We start from the raw sequence: 23835 nt of genomic DNA, 5'->3' as shown, positions 1-23835 counted from the left end.
ACAATTTTAAATTACGGTAATTCTAACATCCTAACAAAATCAAAGAACATTTTACCCATGGTGCTGGTGTGAAGCAGGCAGGAGGGAAATGTTATATATATCAACTTTTTTGTGTGGTGTCACCATCTGGAAATTGCCAATTTTTTTGAAGTTTGACAAATTTCTGATATTTTTATAAAAAAAACAAAAAAACAACAAAACAAAAACACACCGACCTAAATTTACCATTATCGTAAGATATAACGTGTCATGAAAAATAAATAATCTCAAAACCAGTGGGATCTGTTGAAACATTCCAGAGTTATTGCCACATAAAAAGAAAACTCTCAGATTGAAAATATTTGACCTGGTTACTAAGGGGTTAAGCTTTTGTACTTTATTTTCACTGAAAAAAAATACTCATTTCAAACATGAATCACTGGGGATTTTACAACTGTGTGACTTTAGGGAGATGGACATTTGGCCTCATTTATGGGCAGCACGATGGCTCAGTGGTTAGCATTATACGGTGGCTCAGTGGTTAGCACAGCAGCCTTGCAGCGCTGGAGTCCTGGGTTCAAACCCCACCAAGGACAACATCTGCAAAGAGTTTGTATGTTCTTTCCGTGTTTGCGGGGGTTTCCTCTGGGCACTCCAGTTTCCTCCCACATTCCAAAGACATACTGATAGGGAATTTAGATTGTGAGCCCCAACGGGGACAGCGATGATAATGTGTGCAAACTGTAAAGCGCTGCGGAATATGTTAGCGCTATATAAAAATAAAGATTATTATTATTTATCAAAATGGTTTTCAAGAAAAGAAAGGCTTTTCTGCAATCACAATGCAGTTTTCACAACCAAAAAGATCCACCAGCACTACACGTGTGCCTATAATCCTGAGTGCCTCCATGTACTAGGGCTGGCTCTCACCTAAGGGTGCATTCACATTGAGTTCTGTGTCCCCGTAGGGGCATACGTACAAAATCCCCCACAAAATGGATTCCGGACGCATGAGCCAACGAGGCCAATAGACTGCAATGGTGATGACAGAGCGAACTTGAGCTCTGCCATGCACTTTTTACGGGAATGTACGCCTCCTGTAGGTGTACACTCCCGAAAATAATGCATGTCAGATAATACGTTCGCTATGCCGTCACCATTACAGTCTACTGGCCCCATCGGTGCATGCGTCCAGACCTTGTTTTGATTGGGATTTCGGAAGTATGCCCGATGGGGACACAATGTGAAAGCATCTCAAGGCTTTTACAGAGGCTGCATTGGAGCGCTGCTCAAACAGACAAGTCCACAAATCGGCCGCATTAACATCTGTCCTTTATGTTCCATTAACTAAAACACAGAAGATTTCTCCTACGGCCATTTCCGTGACCCCTCTCAAGAGGATTTCCTTAGTGTTACACAGGTGATGGAATTATCATCAAGGCATCAGACATTGTTACAGGTTCTCTCACCTGTGCCATACTAAGGAGATCTTGAAAACATGATCTGTTGTAAAGACTCAGTTTGGGAAACCCTCTTCTAGACCATCAGTTGTCATTTCTGGAGTAGCTGACACAATGACAATTCTTCCGAGTTTAGATAAATGCTTTCCAAAATGTGATCAGAGAGCAACAATACAAACTGTCTTAGGCTGGTTTCACATTTCCGGTTTTTTGTTTTTTTTTGCGCAAAAAAAAGCATGCGTTTTTTTCCCTATACTTAACATTAAAAACGTATGCTTTTTTTGCATGCGTTTTGACGCATTTTTACGATGCATGCGTTGTGTTGCAGAAATGCAACATGTAGTAATTTCTAGCTGCGTTTTTTTGCCGCAAAAAAAATGTATTGATGTCTATGTAAACGCATGCGTTTTTAAGCACATGCGTTTTTATAGAAAAACACAAGAATACACACTGATAAGCCACCCCCCAACCCTAACCGTTAGGGTTTGTGTTAGGGTTTGTGTTAGGGTTTGTGTTAGGGTTTGTGTTAGGGTTTGTGTTAGGGTTTGTGTTAGGGTTTGTGTTAGGGTTTGTGTTAGGGTTTGTGTTAGGGTTTGTGTTAGGGTTTGTGTTAGGGTTTGTGTTAGGGTTTGTGTTAGGGTTTGTGTTAGGGTTTGTGTTAGGGTTTGTGTTAGGGTTTGTGTTAGGGTTTGTGTTAGGGTTTGTGTTAGGGTTTGTGTTAGGGTTTGTGTTAGGGTTTGTGTTAGGGTTTGTGTTAGGGTTTGTGTTAGGGTTTGTGTTAGGGTTTGTGTTAGGGTTTGTGTTAGGGTTTGTGTTAGGGTTTGTGTTAGGGTTTGTGTTAGGGTTTGTGTTAGGGTTTGTGTTAGGGTTTGTGTTAGGGTTAGGATCCCTAGGGTTACTAGGGATCCTAACCCTAACCCTAGGTATTTCTGTTTATAGTGGGTTTTCTAGTTGATTTTGATGATTGCCAGCTGTCACACACTTCTCATCATGCGTTTCAAAAAAGCAAATGCAGGAAAAAACGCATGTAAACGCGTCAAAACGCCGCGTTTGTGTTAAAACATGCAAAAACGCATGCGCCTAAAAAACGCAGCATTTAAACGCGTTTTTTCACCAAATGCGTTTGCGTTTAAAACGCTGCGTTTTTAAACGCAAATGTGAAACCAGCCTTACATGTCTCAGAAACTGATCCCAAACTCCACAAGAAGCAGATCGTAAATCTCCACGTATGGATTAGCTCCGATCCCATCAGTATAACACAGGAACTAGTGGAGCCTAGACACTGATTTACAGATTAATTCTCATTTGATCACTCTTCCATGACTTGTGGGAAAAGCTAGCTAATACTAGTTAGACATCAACTGGAATCAGGCTAAGACGTAATAATGTCTCATGATCACATTTGATTTAAGAGACAAAAAAAATAGGCACATGTATAGTTTACTATACTTTGAAACTAAGTATGTTCACATTTTTGTTACTTTACTACTGGGGTACAGAACTAGTAAATACACTGTAAACGGAATATGTCAGCAGGATTGCACTCCCAAACTATTTATATGCGCATGCAGCTCTTTCATAGACAAGTCCAGCGACATCTTTACATGGTCAGTCCGTCACTCCAATCACTGTTGAATCTGAAGCCTCTGTCACTCCAGCTCTATTTCTTGGCCATTATCCCCTCCACATGCTTGACTGACAGCTCTGCTGTCTGAACTCACACAGCATAGAGGCTAATCAGTCAAGCAAGGTGTGGTGGTGCTGTGTGGGGAATAGAGCTGGAGTGACCGAGGAGTCAGATACACAGCTTCATTTAAATAGCAATTCCAACTTAGATGTATCAGTCATGGAGGAGCGGACTGGCCATGCAAAGATATTGATGTCTTTGAAAGGAAGAGATTCACGTGGGAGAATCCCATGAAACGGTTGGGAGGCATTGGATCGCCCCCACAATGATTAGACAGCCATGAGACAGGCATACGGTTTATTACAGAAGCTTAGAAAAATGATGCATCTGTAAAGAATATCCTGACCTGGAAGACATGGTGGTCTCCAGGCACTGGTAGAAAGCTGCACTTCTATCTACATAACCGGAGGGTTTATTATCTTATATAGAGAAGTCAATAGCTTCATTGTTCCCGTATGTGGGGAAAAAAGCAGCATTTGATCACAACATATCTTTATATAACCCGTCAATATGGTTTCATAACAGAATTTGGATCTTAACAAAAACCACACCACTAAGTAATAGAAGCCAGCAGTTCTCATTCCATGAAATAAGTTTCTCACGAGGATGAGGAACCTGGAATCCCATAGAAGTAATGTTTTCCCAATGACACACCTTATCCCTGGCAGCAGCTGCCCGGCGTGCCATTCTTCTCGTGTACATAGCGGCAGATAACGAGCCCTATGTGCAGGCTTCACAGTGCAGGTTCCCTCCCTGAGCGTGCACACCTTGGAGCTTTACCTATATGTTATTTCAGAGGGCCCCACACTTTAGGGTTATCGGTTTTAGATTTATATTCTTAATTAAAACTAGACGGACACTAACACATTTTTTTAGAATTTATTTCAATTTTCCCATTATAGAATTCCCCACCGCACCAGCCCCCCTGACCCAGCAGTCCTACTATACACCTACTATACCATAACAGATTATTGCTTCATACCTTACATCCGCTTTCATGCCTCTCACCGCTTATGACTTTGCTTTGAGTGTATCTGCTTTTTTTTTTGTTGCAATAACCATTTTTTGGTCAATTGCCTGAGCATGTATTATGAGATCTATCACTTTTTTTTGTAATTTTACAATAAAAAGTGCTATAACCCCTTAATCCCATATGACGTACTATCCCGTCCAGGTGACCTGGGACTTAATTCCCATGGACGGGATAGTACGTCATATGCGATCGGCCGCGCTCACGGGGGGAGCGCGGCCGATCGCGGCCGGGTGTCAGCTGCCTATCGCAGCTGACATCCGGCACTATGTGCCAGGAGCGGTCACGGACCGCTCCCGGCACATTAACCCCCGGCACACCGCGATCAAAGATGATCGCGGTGTGCCGGCGGTGCAGGGAAGCATCGCGCAGGGAGGGGGCTCCCTGCGGGCTTCCCTGAGACGATCGGTACACGGTGATGTGCTCACCGTGTACCGAGCGTCTTCTCCCTGCAGTCCCCGGATCCAAAATGGCCGCCGGGCTGCATCCGGGTCCTGCAGGGAGCACTTCCGGGTCAGGATCAGGCTGCAGCTGCAGCTCTAATCCTGCCCGGCTGTATGTCAGATCACCGATCTGATAGAGTGCTGTGCACACTGTCAGATCGGTGATCTGTGATGTCCCCCCCTGGGACAAAGTGAAAAAGTAAAAAAAAAAATTTCCACACTTGTAAAAAAAAAAATAAAAAAAAAATTCCTAAATAAAGCAGAAAAAAAAAAATATTATTCCCATAAATACATTTCTTTACATAAAAAAAAAACAAAAAAACAATAAAAGTACACATATTTAGTATCGCCGCGTCCGTAACGACCCGACCTATAAAACTGGCCCACTAGTTAACCCCTTCAGTGAACACCATAAGAAAAAAAAAAAAAAAAACGAGCCAAAAAACAACGCTTTATTATCATAACGCTGAACAAAAAGTGGAATAACACGCGATCAAAAAGACGGATATAAATAACCATGGTACCTCTGAAAACGTCATCTTGTCCCGCAAAAAACGAGCCGCCATATAGCATCATAACCAAAAAAATAAAAAAGTTATAGTCCGCAGAATAAAGCGATGCCAAAATAATTATTTTTTCTATAAAATAGCTTTTATCGTATAAAAGCGCCAAAACATAAAAAAAATGATATAAATGAGGTATCGCTGTAATCGTACTGACCCGAAGAATAAAACTGCTTCATCAATTTTACCAAACGCGGAACGGTATAAACGCCTCCCCCAAAAGAAATTCATGAATAGCTGGTTTTTGGTCATTCTGCCTCACAAAAAAATCGGAATAAAAAGCGATCAAAAACTGTCACGTGTCCGAAAATGTAACCGATAAAAACGTCAACTCGTCCCGCAAAAAACAAGACCTCACATGACTCTGTGGACCAAAATATGGAAAAATTATAGGTCTCAAAATGTGGAGACGCAAAAACTTTTTTGCTATAAAAAGCGTCTTTTAGTGTGTGACGGCTGCCAATCATAAAAATCCGCTAAAAAACTCGCTATAAAAGTAAATCAAACCCCCCTTCATCACCCCCTTAGTTAGGCTAGGTTCACATTGCGTTAATGGGTTAACGCTAACGGACAGCGTTGCACGGCGAAAATGTCACAATTAACGCCGTGCAACGGGTCCGTTAGCACAACCATTGACAGCAATGTGATTTTCAGGTGTAGCGCATCGCTAGAGCGTGCCATTTTCGGCTCGCGCTAGCAAGGTGCCATTCTTTTGTGGCGCGCCTCAGACGCTGCTTGCAGCGTCCGCGGCGCGCCCGAGGTCCGATCCCCGATCTTCCAGAGCGGGGACGTTAACGCGACCACTAAACACGACACCTAAAAAGACATTGTGTTAGCACAATCCGCTAGTGCTAAACGGATTTCCCTAACGCAATGTGAACCTAGCCTTAGGGAAAAATAATAAAATTAAAAAAAAATGTATTTATTTCCATTTTCCGGTTAGGGTTAGGGTTAGGGTTAGGGCTAGGGTTGGGGCTAGGGTTAGGGTTTGGATTACATTTACGGTTGGGATTAGGGTTGGGATTAGAATTAGGGGTGTGTCTGGGTTAGGTGTGTGGTTAGGGTTACAGTTGGGATTAGGGTTAGTGGTGCGTTTGGATTAGGGTTTCATTTATAATTGGGGGGTTTCCACTGTTCAGGCACATCAGGGGCTCTCCAAACGCGACATGGCGTCCGATCTCAATTCCAGCCAATTCTGCATTGAAAAAGTAAAACAGTGCTCCTTCACTTCCGAGCTCTCCCGTGCGCCCAAACAGGGGTTTACCCCAACATATGGGGTATCAGCGTACTCGAGACAAATTGGACAACAACTTTTTGGGTCCAAGTTCTCTTGTTATCCTTGGGAAAATAAAAATTTGGGGGGCTAAAAATCATTTTTGTGGGAAAAAAAAGGATTTTTATTTTCACGGCTCTGCGTTGTAAACTGTAGTGAAACACTTGGGGGTTCAAAGTTTTCACAACACATCTAGATAAGTTCCATGGGAGGTCTAGTTTCCAATATGGGGTCACTTGTGGGTGGTTTCTATTGTTTGGGTACATCAGGGGCTCTGCAAATGCAACGTGACGCCTGCAGACCAATCCATCTAAGTCTGCATTCCAAATGGCGCTCCTTCCCTTCCGAGCTCTGCCATGAGCCCAAACAGTGGTTCCCCCCCACATATGGGGTATCAGCGTACTCAGGACAAATTGAACAACAACTTTTGGGGTCCAATTTATTCTGTTACCCTTGTAAAAATACAAAGCTGGGGGCTAAAAAATCATTTTTGTGAAAAAAAAAAGAATTTTTATTTTCACGGGTCTGCGTTATAAACTGTAGTGAAACACTTAGGGGTTCAAAGTTCTCACAACACATCTAGATAAGTTCCATGGGAGGTCTAGTTTCTAATATGGGGTCACTTGTGGGGGGTTTGTACTGTTTGGGTACATCAGGGGCTCTGCAAATGCAACGTGACTCCTGCAGACCAATCCATCTAAGTCTGCATTCCAAATGGCGCTCCTTCCCTTCCGAGCTCTGCCATGCGCCCAAACAGTGGTTCCCCCCCACATATGGGGTATCAGCGTACTCAGGACAAATTGGACAACAACTTTTGGGGTCCAATTTATTATGTTACCCTTGTGAAAATACAAAACTGGGGGCTAAAAAATTTTTGCGAAAAAAAAATAAATTTATTTTAACGGCTCTGCGTTATAAACTGTAGTGAAACACTTGGGGGTTCAAAGCTCTCAAAACACATCTAGATAAGTTCCTTAGAGGGTCTAGTTTCCAAAATGGTGTCACTTGTGGGGGTTTTTAATGTTTAGGCACATCAGGGGCTCTCCAAACCAACATGGCGTCCCATCTTAATTCCAGTCAATTTTGCATTGAAAAGTCAAATGGCGCTCCTTCCCTTCCGAGCTCTGCTATGCACCCAAAAAGTGGTTTACCCCCACATATGGGGTATCGTCGCACTCAGGACAAATTGCACAACAACTTTTGTGGTCTAATTTCTTCTCTTACCCTTGGGAAAATAAAAAATTGGGGGCGAAAAGATCATTTTTGTGAAAAAATAAGATTTTTTATTTTTACGGCTCTGCATTATAAACTTCTGTGAAGCACTTGTTGGGTCAAAGTGCTCACCACACATCTAGATAAGTTCCTTAAGGGGTCTACTTTTCAAAATGGTGTCACTTGTGAGGGGTTCCAATGTTTAGGCACATCAGGGGCTCTCCAAACGCAACATGGCGTCCCATCTCAATTCCAGTCAATTTTGCATTGAAAAGTCAAATGGCGCTCCTTTCCTTCCGAGCTCTGCCATGCGCCCAAACAGTGGTTTACCCCCCACATATGGGGTATCGTCGCACTCAGGACAAATTGCACAACAACTTTTGTGGTCTAATTTCTTCTCTTACCCTTGGGAAAATAAAAAATTGGTGGCGAAAAGATTATTTTTGTGAAAAAATATGATTTTTTATTTTTACGGCTCTGCATTATAAACTTCTGTGAAGCACTTGTTGGGTCAAAGTGCTCACCACACCTCTAGATAAGTTCCTTAAGGGGTCTACTTTCCAAAATGGTGTCACTTGTGGGGATTTCAATGTTTAGGCACATCAGGGGCTCTCCAAACGCAACATGGCATCCCATCTCAATTCCAGTCAATTTTGCATTGAAAAGTAAAATGGCGCTCCTTCCCTTCCGAGCTCTGCCATACGCCCAAACAATGGTTTACACCCATATACGGGGTATCAGCGTACTCAGGACAAATTGGCCAACAATTTTTGAGGTTCAATTTCTTCTCTTACTCTTGGGAAAATAAAAAATTGGGGGCGAAAAGATCATTTTTGTGAAAAAATATGATTTTTTATTTTTACGGCTCTGCATTATAAACTTCTGTGAAGCAATTGGTGGGTCAAAGTGGTCACCACACATCTAGATAAGTTCCTTAGGGTGTCTACTTTCCAAAATGGTGTCACTTGTGGGGGGTTTCAATGTTTAGGCACATCAGTGGCTCTCCAAACGCAACATGGTGTCCCATCTCAATTCCTGTCAATTTTGCATTTAAAAGTCAAATGGCGCTCCTTCCCTTCCGAGCTCTGCCATGCGCCCAAACAGTGGTTTACCCCCACATATGGGGTATCAGCGTACTCAGTACAGATTGTACAACAATGTTTGGGGTCCATTTTATCCTGTTACCCTTGGTAAAATAAAACAAATTGGAGCTGAAATAAATTTTGTGTGAAAAAAAGTTAAATATTCATTTTTATTTAAACATTCCAAAAATTCCTGTGAAACCCCTGAAGGGTTAATAAACTTCTTGAATGTGGTTTTGAGCACCTTGAGGGGTGCAGTTTTTAGAATGGTGTCACACTTGGGTATTTTCTATCATATAGACCCCTCAAAATGACATCAAATGAGATGTGGTCCCTAAAAAAAAATGGTGTTGTAAAAATGAGAAATTGCTGGTCAACTTTGAACCCTTATAACTCCCTAACAAAAAAAAATTTTGGTTCCAAAATTGTGCTGATGTAAAGGAGACATGTGGGAAATGTTACTTATTAAGTATTTTGCGTGACATATCTCTGTGATTTAAGGGCATAAAAATTTAAAGTTGGAAAATTGCGAAATTTTCAAAATTTTCACCAAATTTCCGTTTTTTTCACAAATAAACGCAAGTTATATCGAATAAATGTTACTACTAAAATGAAGTACAATATGTCACGAGAAAACAATGTCAGAATCGCCAAGATCCGTTGAAGCGTTCCAGAGTTATAACCTCATAAAGGGACAGTGGTCAGAATTGTAAAAATTGGCCCGGTCATTAACGTGCAAACCACCCTCGGGGCTTAAGGGGTTAAAAAAAAAAAAAAAAAGAAGATACAGAAAGGGACATAGAAAATAAGAATAATAATAATAATAATAATAATAATAATAAACTCAGCATTTAAACAGTAGGTCACTTTCTGACTATACATTACATCAAGGGGCAATTTGTCATGGGTCACCCTACTCAGGGCAGGCGCTCGTTTGTGAAAAGTTGCAAGGTCACAGCCATCTGTCCTCCCTTCCATTCACTTTATATTCTAGTGAGGTAATAAAAGGGAACCTATTTCCAGGAAAGAACAAAAGGATTCATATTGTGCAATATCCAGAGGTTTCATCAATTTTACTCAGATGAGAAAAAAAGAAAAACGTTCTCCACCTACTCCTATCTAGTAGTCTGAGAGATGACCCATAGACTTGCATCCCCCACATAGAAAAAAAAAAGGCAAAAAAGACAAAACGATGTGATCTGCCCCATGGGCTATCCTCTATTGCAGGTACGAGCTCTATCCATAAAAATGAAGAATCGGGGCCACAGTGTCTTTATTTTAAGATGGAAACTTGAGCTATTAAGAATGGGCTGTCCAGTCCTGTATCTTATTCAGAATGAAGAACAAGGCTTACCTCCGTCTCAGTACATCTTGAATCACCCGAGTCATCTGAAACAACAGAAGGCAAGTATTTAAAAACATGAAAAAAATAACAAAAAACTTTTTTTTAAGCACCATAAGGAGCAGTGAACACAATCTTATCTTCTACCTGAATATTGGGAAATTATGATGGTGGAAGCGCTTAATATGGAAGTATGGGATGCATGCAATACTTAACGTCTCCTGTGAACAGCAGGTGCCTCAATAAATACATTAATGACGCTTAGAATCATGAAATTGCTTATTAGGCATTCTAGGGAACGCTCTTCAACTCATCAGCTCATGCGCTTTCCTGCTGTCAATGCATATTTTGCCGGCACTGAAGTCAGATGCAGTAATTGAGTCAATGACATGAACAGTATTATATGTTATATACGGCAGATAAAATAAGTATTGAGCACGTCAACAATTTTCTACGTAAATATATTTCTAAAGGTGCTATTGACATGAAATTCTCACCAGATGTCATTAACAACAGATAAAGAAATCAAACCATAGATGTCCACAAATTGTGTGTAATAATGAGAAACCTCACATGGAAAAAGTACTGAACACATGAAGAAAGAAAGGTGCAAAAAGCCATGGAAAGTCATGACAGCAGCTGAAATCTATCAGTAATTAGAAAGCAATCCTGACACTTAGTGAAAAATAATATCAGCTGGTTCAAGTGACGGTCTATAAAAAGGTGTTACACAAGAAACATCTCATGATATGTAAAACCAGTGATCTGTCTCAAGACCTTCACAACCTTATTGTTGCAAAACCCACTGATGGCATTTACAGAAGAATTTCCAAACTACTGAAGGCACCAGTGAGCATCGTTGGTGTCATAATCTGGATGTGGAAAGCTTAATTCACCATAAACTGGCTACAGCCAGGTGTTCCTGGCAAAAATTTCAGACAGAGGAGTGAAACAAATCATCAGAAGAGTTGTCCAAGACCTATGTAGAGCTACAGAAATACATGGAATCAGTAGGTACAATTGTTTTAAAGAAAATAATAAGTAATGCCCTCAACCTCCATGGCCTGTATGCACACTCACCAGAAGTCCATGGCCGAAAAAAAAGCAAGTTTATGCGTGTTTCAAGTTTTCTCAACAACATTTAGACGAGGCTGTGAAATACTAGTAGAATATGATCTGATCACACCAAAATTGAACTCTTTGGATGCTATAATACACAACATGTTTGGAATCAAAAAGGCTCTGTATATCACATATCATATCAAACACACCTTAACAACAGTGAAGTTTGGAGCTGGGAACATCATGGTGTGGGGCTGTTTTTCAGCATATGGCACCGTCAAACTTCATATAATTGAAATGGTCAAATGTACAGAGAACTTCTTGATAAAAAAAAACTGCTTCCATCTACGAGAACGATGAAGATGAAACGAGGGTGGACAGTTCAGCAAGAAAATGATCCCAAACACACAGTCAAGGAAACTCTCAATATGTTTAAGAAAAATAAAATAAAGCTGCAAGAATGGCCAGAGCCAATCTCCTGGCCTGAATCCAATAGAAAATTTATGGAAGGAACTAAAGCTCAGAGTTCATAGAAGAAGCCCAGGGAACCTTCACACTTTGAAGAGTGTGTGTGGAAGAATGGGCCAAAATTATACCTGAGCAATGCATGCGACTAGTTTCTCCATACAGGAGGTGTGTTGAAGCTGTCATCACAGACAAAGGCTAAATTTATTAAGTATTAACCCCTCCACGACATACGACGTATATATGGGCGTCATATGTCGCATCTCCCCCTGGATGCCTGCTCCAATGCTGAAGCCCGCATGTTTTCCGGCACATGACAGCTGATTTGGTCAGTTGTCATGTGCCCCTAACAGCAGTGGGTGGCATCACAATCCACCCACAGATGTTAACATGTTAAATGCCACTGTTAATCTCTGACAGAGGCATTCAACATGAAAGTGCTGGAAACACTTAACTAAATCTGCCCAACAGTGCCCCTGTCACGTGATTGTGGGGCACCAATAAGGTTGGCTTGACAACCCAGGGTCTGCAGGAGACTCCTGTGGTTGTCAATGCTGATCTGCTATGAGCGCTGCTCCGTGGACAGATAGCAGATCAGCATTTCTCTGCTATGTGTAGCATAATCGATCAGAAGATCATGGCTTCGGGTCTCCTAGGGAGACTATTGAAGCAGGAAAAAAGTGTAAAAAAAAAAAAAGCTTCTAAAAATATTTAAAAAGTTAAAATTTTGGTTCTGTATGACAAATTGTGGACTCCTTGGTTGGAATTGGGTTAGGAGGAGATTAAGGGAAAATAGGCCTGAGAAGGTTTCGCCTATAAAATAATGGTATATAAATTCATAGTGAAGGACATTATATTATACTAAAGTATATAATGCTATAAGACATGTTAAAAGAAGGATGTGAACTGTCTAAGTGGGAAAGGGGGAGGGATGGGTAAAGGGGGGTTAACGCTGGGGGGGAATTGAAAAATACGTACGCTACTCACCTGGTAGCAGTGTTTTTTCAGGAGCCATGACAGCACAACGAGAGAGAGGGGATCCGCCCTTCAGGGACAGGAAACCTCAGACATAAAAAGGGCGGCACCTCACTCCCCCGCCAGTTGGTTTACAGAGTATGAAAGGACCTTCTAGGTTAGTAGCACATAGACAATATTAATATATGGTACAATTCACCCAGTGACTAAACTTAGGAATTAACTAAAGGAAGTGTTGAACCCATAAACAAAGAGGGTAGGGAATATAAGGGTGCTGTCATGGCTCCTGAAAAAACACTGCTACCAGGTGAGTAGCGTACGTATTTATTCAGTCGCCATGACAGCACAACGAGAGACTTTCAGAGAAGTGAAAAAAAGTGACTAGGGAGGGATGATAGCCTCCAGCACCCTTCTCCCAAACGTGAGGTCGGAGGAGCCACCTAGATCTAACCTATAGTGTCTAAGAAAGGTGGATGGAGAAGACCATGTGGCCGCCTTACAGATGTCTTCAATCGACACTTCTGCCCTCTCAGCCCAAGATGTGGCTACCGCACGCGTGGAGTGTGCCTTTATGCCTTCTGGAATTTCCACGCCACCTGCGGTATAAGCAAGAAATATGGCCTCCCTAATCCATCTGGCTAGCGTATTCTTTGATACCCTAAGCCCCTTCCTAACTCCCTGGTAGGATAAAAATAAGGAATGATCTTTTTTCCAGGCGTCTGTTACTGCAATATATCTGAGAAGGCATCTACGCACGTCCAAACAATGAAATCTCTGTTCTTTATTGTTAGAGGGATTAGGACAAAATGAAGGCAAGATTACCTCCTGGGACCTATGAAATTTTGACGCGACCTTTGGAAGATAAAGAGGGTCAGGCCTCATCACCACTCTATCTTCCGTAATTTGCATATACGGACGCTGCCTGGACAATGCTTGCAGATCACTAACCCTTCTTGCCGATGTGAGGGCAACTAAGAGGGCTGTCTTGACAGACAGGATCTTGATCGGGACAGAGCCAATGGGCTCGAACGGAGCTTGTTTTAGAGCCGAGAGCACAAGATTTAGGTCCCATGGAACTATTCTCTGTTTAATAACCGGCCTGGATCTGGTGACCGCTTTGAAAAACCTTGTTATCCAGTGATTACTAGCTATGTTGGAATTATATAGTGCCCCTAGAGCCGAAACCTGAACTCTAAGGGTGCTGGTGGCTAAGCCTAAATCTAGGCCCTTCTGTAGAAATTCTAGGATCTGAGTAATATCAGGTTTCTGATCGATCTGTGCTCCTGAGCTTGATAGGAACTTCCTCCATATCCTAACATAAATGCTAGTCGTGGAGGCTTTCCTACTTTTAAGCAGCGTATTTACAAGGTTCTGAGAGAATCCCTTCTTTTTCAGAAGTGACCTCTCAAGTTCCACGCTGTCAGATGTAAGTTGGCTACTCGTGGATGCAAAACTGGACCCTGGGAGAGGAGGTCTGGAATTTCTGGGAGAATCCATGGTTGGGAAATGGACATGCTTCTTAACCATGGGAACCAAGACCTTCTGGGCCAGAATGGAGCTATTAATATAACTCGGGCTTTGTCTTCCCGAATCTTCCTCAGAACTAAAGGAATTAGATTCAGAGGGGGAAACGCATAGGCGAGACTGAAGTTCCAGGAGATCAGAAGAGCGTCGATTGCGTACGGGTTGTCTCTTGGGTCTAGGGAACAGAATTGATGGAGCTTCTTGTTTCCTCGACTGGCAAACAGATCTATTTCTGGACATCCCCACAACCGTACGATCTGATTGAAGACAGCCGGTTTTAGAGACCAATCCCCTTGTTTGAGCTTGTTGCGGCTTAAGTAATCGGCCATGGTATTTAGTTTCCCCTTTATATGAAGGGCCGTAAGGGAGAGTAGGTGATTTTCGGCCATCTGAAAAATACGATTTGTAACGTTCATTAATGACGTAGACCGTGTGCCTCCTTGGTGGTTCACATAAGCAACGGTCACCTGGTTGTCAGAGAGTATTCTAACATGTCTACCCTGTAGAGGTACAAGAAACTTATCCAAGGCGCGTTCCACCGCCATCAATTCTTTCAGATTGGAAGACGAGTCCTGCTCAGATCGGGACCATAGACCCTGAACGTAATTATTTTCCCAATGTGCTCCCCACCCCGTGGGACTAGCATCAGTTGTTATTACTCGTGATATATGATATGTCCAAGGTACCCCTTTACGCAGATTAGGGATGTGCGTCCACCACCTTAGTGAAACCGTGGCCTCTACGGATAGAGAGAATTTCTTATCTAGGTTGGCGCCTAGTCGCCGAAAATTACGTAGAACATCCCACTGAAGAGACCTAGAGTGAAACTGTGCCCACATCACCGCCGGAAAACAAGAAGTAAGTGACCCCAAAAGAGACATAGCACTTCTTAAGGAGACTACGGGATTTTTAATTGCTCTAGAGGCCAGCCGGTGGATAGCATCAACTTTTGAGTCTGGCAGGCGACATTCCTGCTGAGCTGAATCTACAATAAGACCCAAAAACTGCTGTGATGTGGAGGGTTGAAGACGCGATTTTTTAAGATTGACAATCCAACCTAAGTTACGAAGTGCTACCATCACTTTCTCTAACTGCTCTTTACAGTGTAACTCTGAATGCCCCACGATCAGTAAGTCATCCAAGTAAGGAATTATCAGTATGTTTTGCTCATGAAGGTGTGCCATAACCTCTACCATAACCTTAGTAAAGACCCGGGGTGCGACTGCAACACCAAAGGGGAGTGCCTGATATTGGAAGTGCTCCACTGTGCCGGCAAGAGAAATCGCCACCCTGAGAAAACGCTGGTGATCTGCATGAATCGGAACATGGTAATAGGCGTCTTTTAGATCTAAGACCACCATGAAGCACCTGTGAAAAAGAAGCTTTATTGCCGTTTTCACAGATTCCATTTTGAAGGATGGGATTAGCAAGAATTCATTCAGGCCTCTCAGATTAATAATGGTACGGTATGACCCATCTGGCTTCTTTACCAAGAATAACGGGGAATAGAACCCCCTACCTCGCTCTTCCGTGGTTACCCGAATAAGAACCCCCTTTTGTCTGAGATCCTGAACTTCTGACTCCAACGCCAACTGTTCTGCAGGAGAAGAACGGATAGGAGTTAGTTTAAATTTGTCCTGAGGAATCTGATGAAACTGGAACTTTAATCCCTCTTTAATGATACTGAGTATCCATGGACTGTTGGTGATCCTCAACCAGGCTGGGTAGAAAGCTAAAAGCCTACCGCCCACCTGGACCGCTAGTCATTGAGTTTTCTTCGAGTCCCGAGGGGTGTTAAACATATACCCCCTACCTCTTCTTCTGCTGCTGCTGTAATATTTGGATGAATCTCTATTTGGTTCTCTATCAGATCTGCGGCGATAAGACCATCCCCTGCTGTAGTCACGCCTATAAAAAGGTTTTCTTAATAGAGGGAACCGCTTCTTAGAGTCGCCCGCCTTCTCAAGCAGCTCATCAAGTACCGGACCGAACAGATGAACTCCTTCACAGGGGATGCCGCATAGCCTTGACCTAGCTTGTAAATCACCTGGCCAACATTTAATCCAAAGTGCTCTGCGGGCTGCGTTGGATAAGGCTGAAGATCTTGCGGCCAGCCTGACCGAATCCGCTGATGCATCCGAAAGGAAGGCTGCAGCATCTTGGATCATGGGCATAGATGATAGGATTTCACTTCTAGGAACTTTATCCTTAAGTTGATCTTCCAGGTGGCCTAGCCACACCATCAAGGACCGAGCTGTGCAAGTAGCCGCCACTGCCGGTCTCAGGGATCCCGCAGAAGTCTCCCAAGCTCCTTTAAGGAACACATCAGCCTTTCTATCGAGCGGGTCCTTTAAGTTACCTAAATCTTCAAATGGAAGAGAAGACTTTTTGCATGCTTTGGCCACTGCTGCGTCTAACTTCGGGACTTTGTCCCAAGAAGCTGAAGCTTCTTCCTCGAACGGGTATCTTCTCTTAAATGCTGGCGGAAGTGACCCCTTTCTTTCGGGCTTCTTCCACTCCTTCATAATCAGAGACTTGATTTTCTCCACTACAGGAAAAACCCTTCGGGATTTACGGTCTATGCCCCTGAACATAATGTCCTGAATGGAGCATTCTGGCTGAGTCTCTTCAATCCCCATGGTGTTGTTGACAGCTTTCACCAGATGATTAATCCTATCTAATGATAGACATGTTCGGCTAGACTCTACGTCCTCTGAAGATGAAGATGATGGATGAGAATCCGAGCTCACACTATCGGAATCCATCTCTGATACAGGGGATGAACCTAGTATTCTCTTCTTGGATTGTTTCTTATGAGAACTGGATTTTAAGGAGTCCCTGATCTCCTGTCTGACCATGTCCCTAAGGGTAGACGTCAGGTCAGGGGCCTCCTCCTCGATTAAGTGCTGTATGCAGGATCTGCACAGCTTCTTTTTATGCCCATCTGGGAGAGGCTCTGTACAAACGGCACACTCCCTATGTTTAGCTTTGGAAGCACATTTTTTCCCCTAAATAAGGAGAGAGGGAATACAAGGAGGGACACCAATCAGAAAGCGTACTTTCACGTAGCTCACTTACCCATCCTTGAAGTAAACGGTACCGTGATCGGGGGGTCCTCTTTGGCCGGAGAATTCCTACGGCCCGAGGATTTGGTGGACCTCTGAGCAGCTTTAGCTCCACCAGCACGACTACTGCCACTGGAACGCCGCTGGGAGCTTCTCTGAGACTTTCCTGTTTGTGGCTGCTCCAAAGGCTGCTGCTGTTCACCGCACAGCTGCGGAGTTCCCTCCGGTGACTCCATTAGGAAATGGACAGGAACCAGGATGGGCATCTGTGCGGCTCTTAAATACATCCCCCTGGGTACCACCCCCGGATGGGGGTCAGCAGGGCTTCCTCCAGGTGTCAACGATCGGTATTAACTACCGATAGGCTCTGGCCACTGCACGCCGTGCCCCACGCTGAGCGCCGAACTCCCTGCGGCCAGAATCCTCCCCCTGCCCCTGGGCGCCGCCATTAGCCGGCGAAAGAACGCTACCGCGCATGCGCGGCCGCGCCACCGCCCGGTGCCGCTCGCTGCGTCATCCGGACACGCCCCTTCCGGTCACAGCCGCGGCGCCGAGGGCAGACGCGCCGAACAGAGGACGGCAGCGTCCTCCGGCCAAGACGGACCACCAAGGCAGGAGTGGACAGACCCCAGAGGCCACGTAGACACGGCGGCCTATACTCACAAGGTAATGTGACACCTAGAAGCTAACCCCTTGGGGTTGCTTCCTCCTGCTCTCACCGACACTAACAGTCCCCCTGCCGTGTGGTGCTACCGGCCTCCTGACTAGGCCGAGGCAGGGGACCCCCGCTACCTGATCCGGCCTGTCAGGAGTGGGAAGACTTCTTTCTTCAACCTTCTTCAAAAAAGGTCTGCCTGAAGAGGTTCCACTGTCAGGGACAGGAAACCAACTGGCGGGGGAGTGAGGTGCCGCCCTTTTTATGTCTGAGGTTTCCTGTCCCTGAAGGGCGGATCCCCTCTCTCTCGTTGTGCTGTCATGGCGACTGAATAAACATGTGTTATTGTTAAATGTTTATTGCATTTTATAAATCAATAAAAATCTATTTGCCCTCAGCCACCACATTGATCCATCTAAGGAGTGGCGTCCTGCAATGTATGACTGACCAGCCATGTCGGAAATAAGTGCAGTGAAGGGACATTAAGCATGACTGACAGTGAATTGTTCTCCGACAATAGTTCTCTGTATGGCTTTGATCATAAACCACAGAGATAAATCCAATAATTAATTTAACACTAATAATATGAATGAGGCTTTAACCCAATAATTGGCGTTTGGACGTCTCATTGAGCTGCCTTGCCCTGTCTGAATCTCAATTACGAGTCTATAGCTTGCCACAGATTAAGATTTTACATGCCACAAAAAGACGGATTTATAACATTTTCTATCCACTTATCTAAAGGCGACATCCCACGCGCTGGATTAACTACTCACTCTCCTGACCTCAGGCAACGGTCACTTCAGGAGAACTTGCAGTAGAATGCGTGGATGCCTCTGGCTCCTCCTCCTCCATAGATTATCATAAGCAGCAACTGCCATCTCCTGCCTTATTAATGTGACAACCTGCGTCCACCGAATATAGATTTACACATGAATTGAGAGCAAAAGATCAATCTCAGAGGAAAGAAGCAGATTTCTCTGACAACATATTAAAAACCTTATCTTCACCTGTCCTATTAGGTTTTATATAATGCATTTGCTGGATCCGCTTGCCTAGCTACCAGACATCGTCAACTATCGCACCCCAGTCTGGATGGATACTCTATTCACGAGTCCCCGAGTGTGCAGGCTTTCTTATTCCAGTATTCTCATTGGTGGTAACGTCATGGCCACTCATAGGCAAATCTGCTTGTCGGCCTTGTTGCTTCCACTGCACATGCTCTGAAGACTATTCTGGTACATGCGTGGAACAAGGAACATCAGTGAGCCATGTAGTCAGAAAGGGCTTGCGTGGGAGCCGTATGTGAGCGCTGCAGGACATTACTATGTACAATTAGCTGTTAAATGTGATTGTAGGAGGATCCTATAGAATTTTAAGATGGCCACTGAGGATGGAGCAGTACAGGAACACCAGTAGGGCATTATGGGTTTGTTTGGGGGAAAACAAATAATCACAGGATGCTGTCTACACAGGCAGAGAAGCATGTAGACATCTACAAGGGCAGAGGTGAAACAAAAGTGAAGGAATGATGAAAAATAAATATAATTTAAGGGTTACACCAGACACAGGCAAAGTACATCCGGTCACATCATGCCCTCGCCCGCCACCTGCCCACCGTTACCAGCATCCTGATGTCACAGCTATCTGCAGATAGTGATGGACACATCGGTGGAGGATGGAGCGGTCAGCTCCTTCTTCCACCCAATCAGCATGTGCGACTGAGACAGGAGAAGCGATGACGTCACTTCAGGGGTACAGGAGAGAGGTACCGTATTTGTTGTTTTGTTTATTTTTCCTATGTGTATGGGTTGTGTGTCTGTATATAGGAGACTATATGCAAACTCATACTTTAGGGGGCTGTGTGACGGCTAATATTATATATAGGGAGGCTATGTGGGGGCTCATATGTATTTAGGGGGCTATTTGAGGGCTAATATTGTAGACGGGGAGGCTATGTGGGGGCTCATACTGTATTTAGGGGGCTATGTGATGGCTAACATTGTATATACGGAGTCTATGTGGGGGCTCATACTGTATTTAGGGGGCTATGTGAGGGCCAATATTGTAGATGGGGAGGTTATGTGGGAGCTCATACTGTATTTAGGGGGCTATGTGAGGGCTAATATTGTATACGGGGAGGCTATGTGGGGGCTCATATGGTATATAGGGGGTGTCCGCATACTTCATTCTTCCCAATATTAAGTAATACAATTAAAATATAGAATCATAATTATAATGATAATATTAATATTGAGCAGAATTAACTTCAGTCTATTGGTTCACCCCTCCACAACAGTCACAGTCTCACATGTGCCTCTTCAGGAAAATGAATTGCCCACCCCTGGGTTATACCACAATTTACTGCTTTTTGACACTGGCACACTTGAGCGAGGCGCCCACTAGATGGGTTCTGCCCAGGACTATGCATTTCACATACCTGACCACAGGTCCCGGCGCAACCTCGTTGTGCACAGTGCGTGTGCTGGGAGGATTTACAAGTCTGTAGTCACACAGAGAGACTGCAGACTTTTCATTCTAGACCAGACACCCCCCCTTCAACACAACAGCTAGCAGACGGAACACTGCTGGAGTTTAGTAAATACTGAGGTGAAGGTGGCAGGGATTAAGTGATAAGGCTATAGGAACATGGAGTTTCAAAGAAGGTTTTGGAGCAGAAACTGAGTTAAAAACTATCCAAATCGCACAACTCCAAACCATGTTCTGCTGCCTAGTAGTGGTGGTCAGTCTCCAAGGAAACAGCTAGTAAACAAAAGAAAAGTCTTTGTATCTCAAGAATGACTGAAATTTTTAATAAGCAGTAAATTGCAAAATTGCTTGTATTTACAAAAGCAAACCAACAATACCCTTTATATGACGATGGGACTAATCCTTTAATTAAAGTACAGAACAACACATCAGCTTTAAAAATACAATAACAATTATGAAAATGTCATCCTCCTATAGTTTGTATCGTCTTCAGAATTATAGAATTCCGAAAATACAATGAAAATATTAAATGAAAACCACACCGCTCACATGACACATTGCACATCCGCCACAGCACAGTCATGTTACTGATCTCCTACACGATGACACCACATGGAGTTGGCTGCTATAATAAGCCCCTGCTTATAGATGACGAGGCCTCCATTCACAATGTCATGTATGATACTGCCACTAAACTGAATTACTCATTATACAGGATCTAGCTATTGCTGGAAAGATCACTCAGTGCAGGTGGAATTGCTGCAGGAAATTACTTCATCTATTATCTCTACCAAAAGGGTGGTAGAGTCTATTTTAGAACAGTCTCCCCGCACCCATACAAAAGCACAGTAATTCCCATGATCCATAATAAATCTGTAATGAGGTTATGAAGATACAGTTTCACAACACATAAGACTATAGTATTATTGCAGATCACAGTTGATTATATGGAGCAATATAGCAAAAAAAGGAGTAGTTATGTCCTACATGGACTAAATGGGGGATTCTGAAGAAGGCGATAGTGAAAACATATCTTATACATAATGGTCAGCCTTCTGGCCAGCGGCTAGCGTATAATCCTGCAGGATGGCCAATGTTGAATGAACAGATCACTGGCAGCAGTCAGCCATGCTGCTCCAGAAAAATACACATTAGGTTTGGTAATTGTAGGTGTTATTTCAATAGGCTGCTTGAGATAAGTGACCGCAAGACCCCTGGAGCGGTGCTGCTTGGCGGTCCATGTACAAATTATACTGATGCTAATTCTAATAGTTACTGTTCAATTATGTCACATTTTATATTAAACATGGATAAAACAAAGATGTAAGTTGGACAAAAAAAAAGGTCAAAGGCCGGACCCCCAGCCAGCACAGGGATTGGGACATATTGTTAGAAGTACAAAGATTCTTAGAAGTAGAGATGGTGCAAATCAATATGTTGGACAAGCCATGTTAACAATCTGTGCCCCCAAGAACCACCTCCTATCTAACAGCATCTGCAGCTCTTCTGTTGACTGTCGGCCGGTCTGATGTGAGGTCACATGTGCGAAGTGCCTGGCCGCCTACTCCAAAGACGAGCTGCAGAGTTTAACCAGTAGTAGGCAGTTCTCAGGACTCCCATCGAGTGGCACAGATTACCTACATGGCCACTGAACTGGTCTTAATTTTAATGGAGAAGAGGGGTCAAGCCAGAATGGCACGTACTTCTGGACCTTGTGCTTTAAATACCACTGTCAGAGACTAACAGCAGCACTTAAGAGGTTAACAGCAGCAAGCAGTGCAGCTGAAGTTAAAGGCAGATGCTGGCTGTGTAACACAGCCATTGTCTGTTGATGCAGGCACCGCTCCTGGGCTAGTAACTCACATGGTGACCAGACTTTGGAAATATCCATGCCTCCAAAGCTGAGAAGTGATTTAGTGCATGGTCACAGATCAGTTAAAGCAAAAAAATATATATTAACAGAAGAACCGGAGTGTTCGAGTTATAGCTTGAAGTCCATGGACTTGTGTCTTCTTTCAACTATAAAACAATAGGTCATTTTCTGATGATACATTCCCTATAAGGGTATGTGCACACGTTGTGGATTCTCTGCGGATCTGCAGCGTTTTTTGCAGTGCAGAAATGCTGCAGATCCGCAATTGATTTACAGCACAATGTAAATCAATGAGAAAAAAAAAATGCTGTGTTGACACTTTGCAGAAAATCCGCTGCGGAAACGCTGCGGTTTAAAAGAAGTAGCATGTCACTTCTTTTTTGTGAATCTGCAGCGTTTTTGTACCCATTCCATTATAGAAAACCGCAGGGGTAAAAAACGCAGCAAATCCGCAAGGAAACCGCAGCAATATCGCACAAAAAACGCTGCGGAAATGCACAAAAAACGCGACAAATCCGCAAGGAAACCGCAGCAATATCGCACAAAAAACGCTGCGGAAATGCACAAAAAACGCGACAAATCCGCAAGGAAACCGCAGCAATATCGCACAAAAAACGCTGCGGAAACGCACAAAAAACGTGACAAATCCGCAGCTGCGTTTTCTGCCAGGAGAGGCAGAATCTGCACCAGAAATTCCTAAACCTAATCCGCAACGTGTGCACATAGCCTAACACTGCTGATATTAAAGAGTCTACATTTAATCTCTAAGAGAAGCAATAACAAGTAACGTAAGGGCAGAATATTGCTGGGTTTATCGGCATATTAGGACAGAATCTTGACAACAATCCTGAGGCAAAAAAGCATTAGCTCTACATTCCAGATATCCAGACACAGCAAACTGATACTTGTGACCAAGCCACCCTGCTGACCTTATATAATCAGTGTTTCTGGGCCCCGTGGATATATGTAACTGCTCTAGAGATGTCTTGTTTGCCTGTACACCTCCTGTACTGATTGCTCTGTGACATGGAGGCAACAATGGAGCAAGAATGGGAAATGCATTATAACTCAGTGATGAGCGGATATACAGGTCCTTCTCAAAAAATTAGCATATAGTGTTAAATTTCATTATTTACCATAATGTAATGATTACAATTAAACTTTCATATATTATAGATTCATTATCCACCAACTGAAATTTGTCAGGTCTTTTATTGTTTTAATACTGATGATTTTGGCATACAACTCCTGATAACCAAAAAACCTGTCTCAATAAATTAGCATATTTCACCCATCCAATCAAATAAAAGTGTTTTTTAATAACAAACAAAAAAACCATCAAATAATAATGTTCAGTTATGCACTCAATACTTGGTCGGGAATCCTTTGGCAGAAATGACTGCTTCAATGCGGCGTGGCATGGAGGCAATCAGCCTGTGACACTGCTGAGATGTTATGGAGGCCCAGGATGCTTCAATAGCGGCCTTAAGCTCATCCAGAGTGTTGGGTCTTGCGTCTCTCAACTTTCTCTTCACAATATCCCACAGATTCTCTATGGGGTTCAGGTCAGGAGAGTTGGCAGGCCAATTGAGCACAGTAATACCATGGTCAGTAAACCATTTACCAGTGGTTTTGGCACTGTGAGCAGGTGCCAG

General features: G+C 43.4%; 1 protein-coding gene across 2 annotated transcripts in view; it reads right to left on the bottom strand.

The window, feature by feature from the left end:
- Positions 1-23835, bottom strand: part of SPIRE1 (spire type actin nucleation factor 1) — a 193183-nt gene that overhangs the window by 144722 nt on the left and 24626 nt on the right. For both annotated transcript variants that reach the window (XM_069731015.1, XM_069731016.1), the window contains exon 2: positions 10084-10118. In XM_069731015.1, the coding sequence (XP_069587116.1) occupies positions 10084-10118 (35 nt within the window). The remainder of the gene's footprint in view (positions 1-10083; positions 10119-23835) is intronic.

Source organism: Ranitomeya imitator, chromosome 6 (genome assembly GCF_032444005.1).
Source record: "Ranitomeya imitator isolate aRanImi1 chromosome 6, aRanImi1.pri, whole genome shotgun sequence".
Taxonomy (NCBI): domain Eukaryota; kingdom Metazoa; phylum Chordata; class Amphibia; order Anura; family Dendrobatidae; genus Ranitomeya; species Ranitomeya imitator.
Note: the sequence above shows the minus strand (reverse complement) of the source record. Positions and strands in the feature narration are given on the sequence as shown.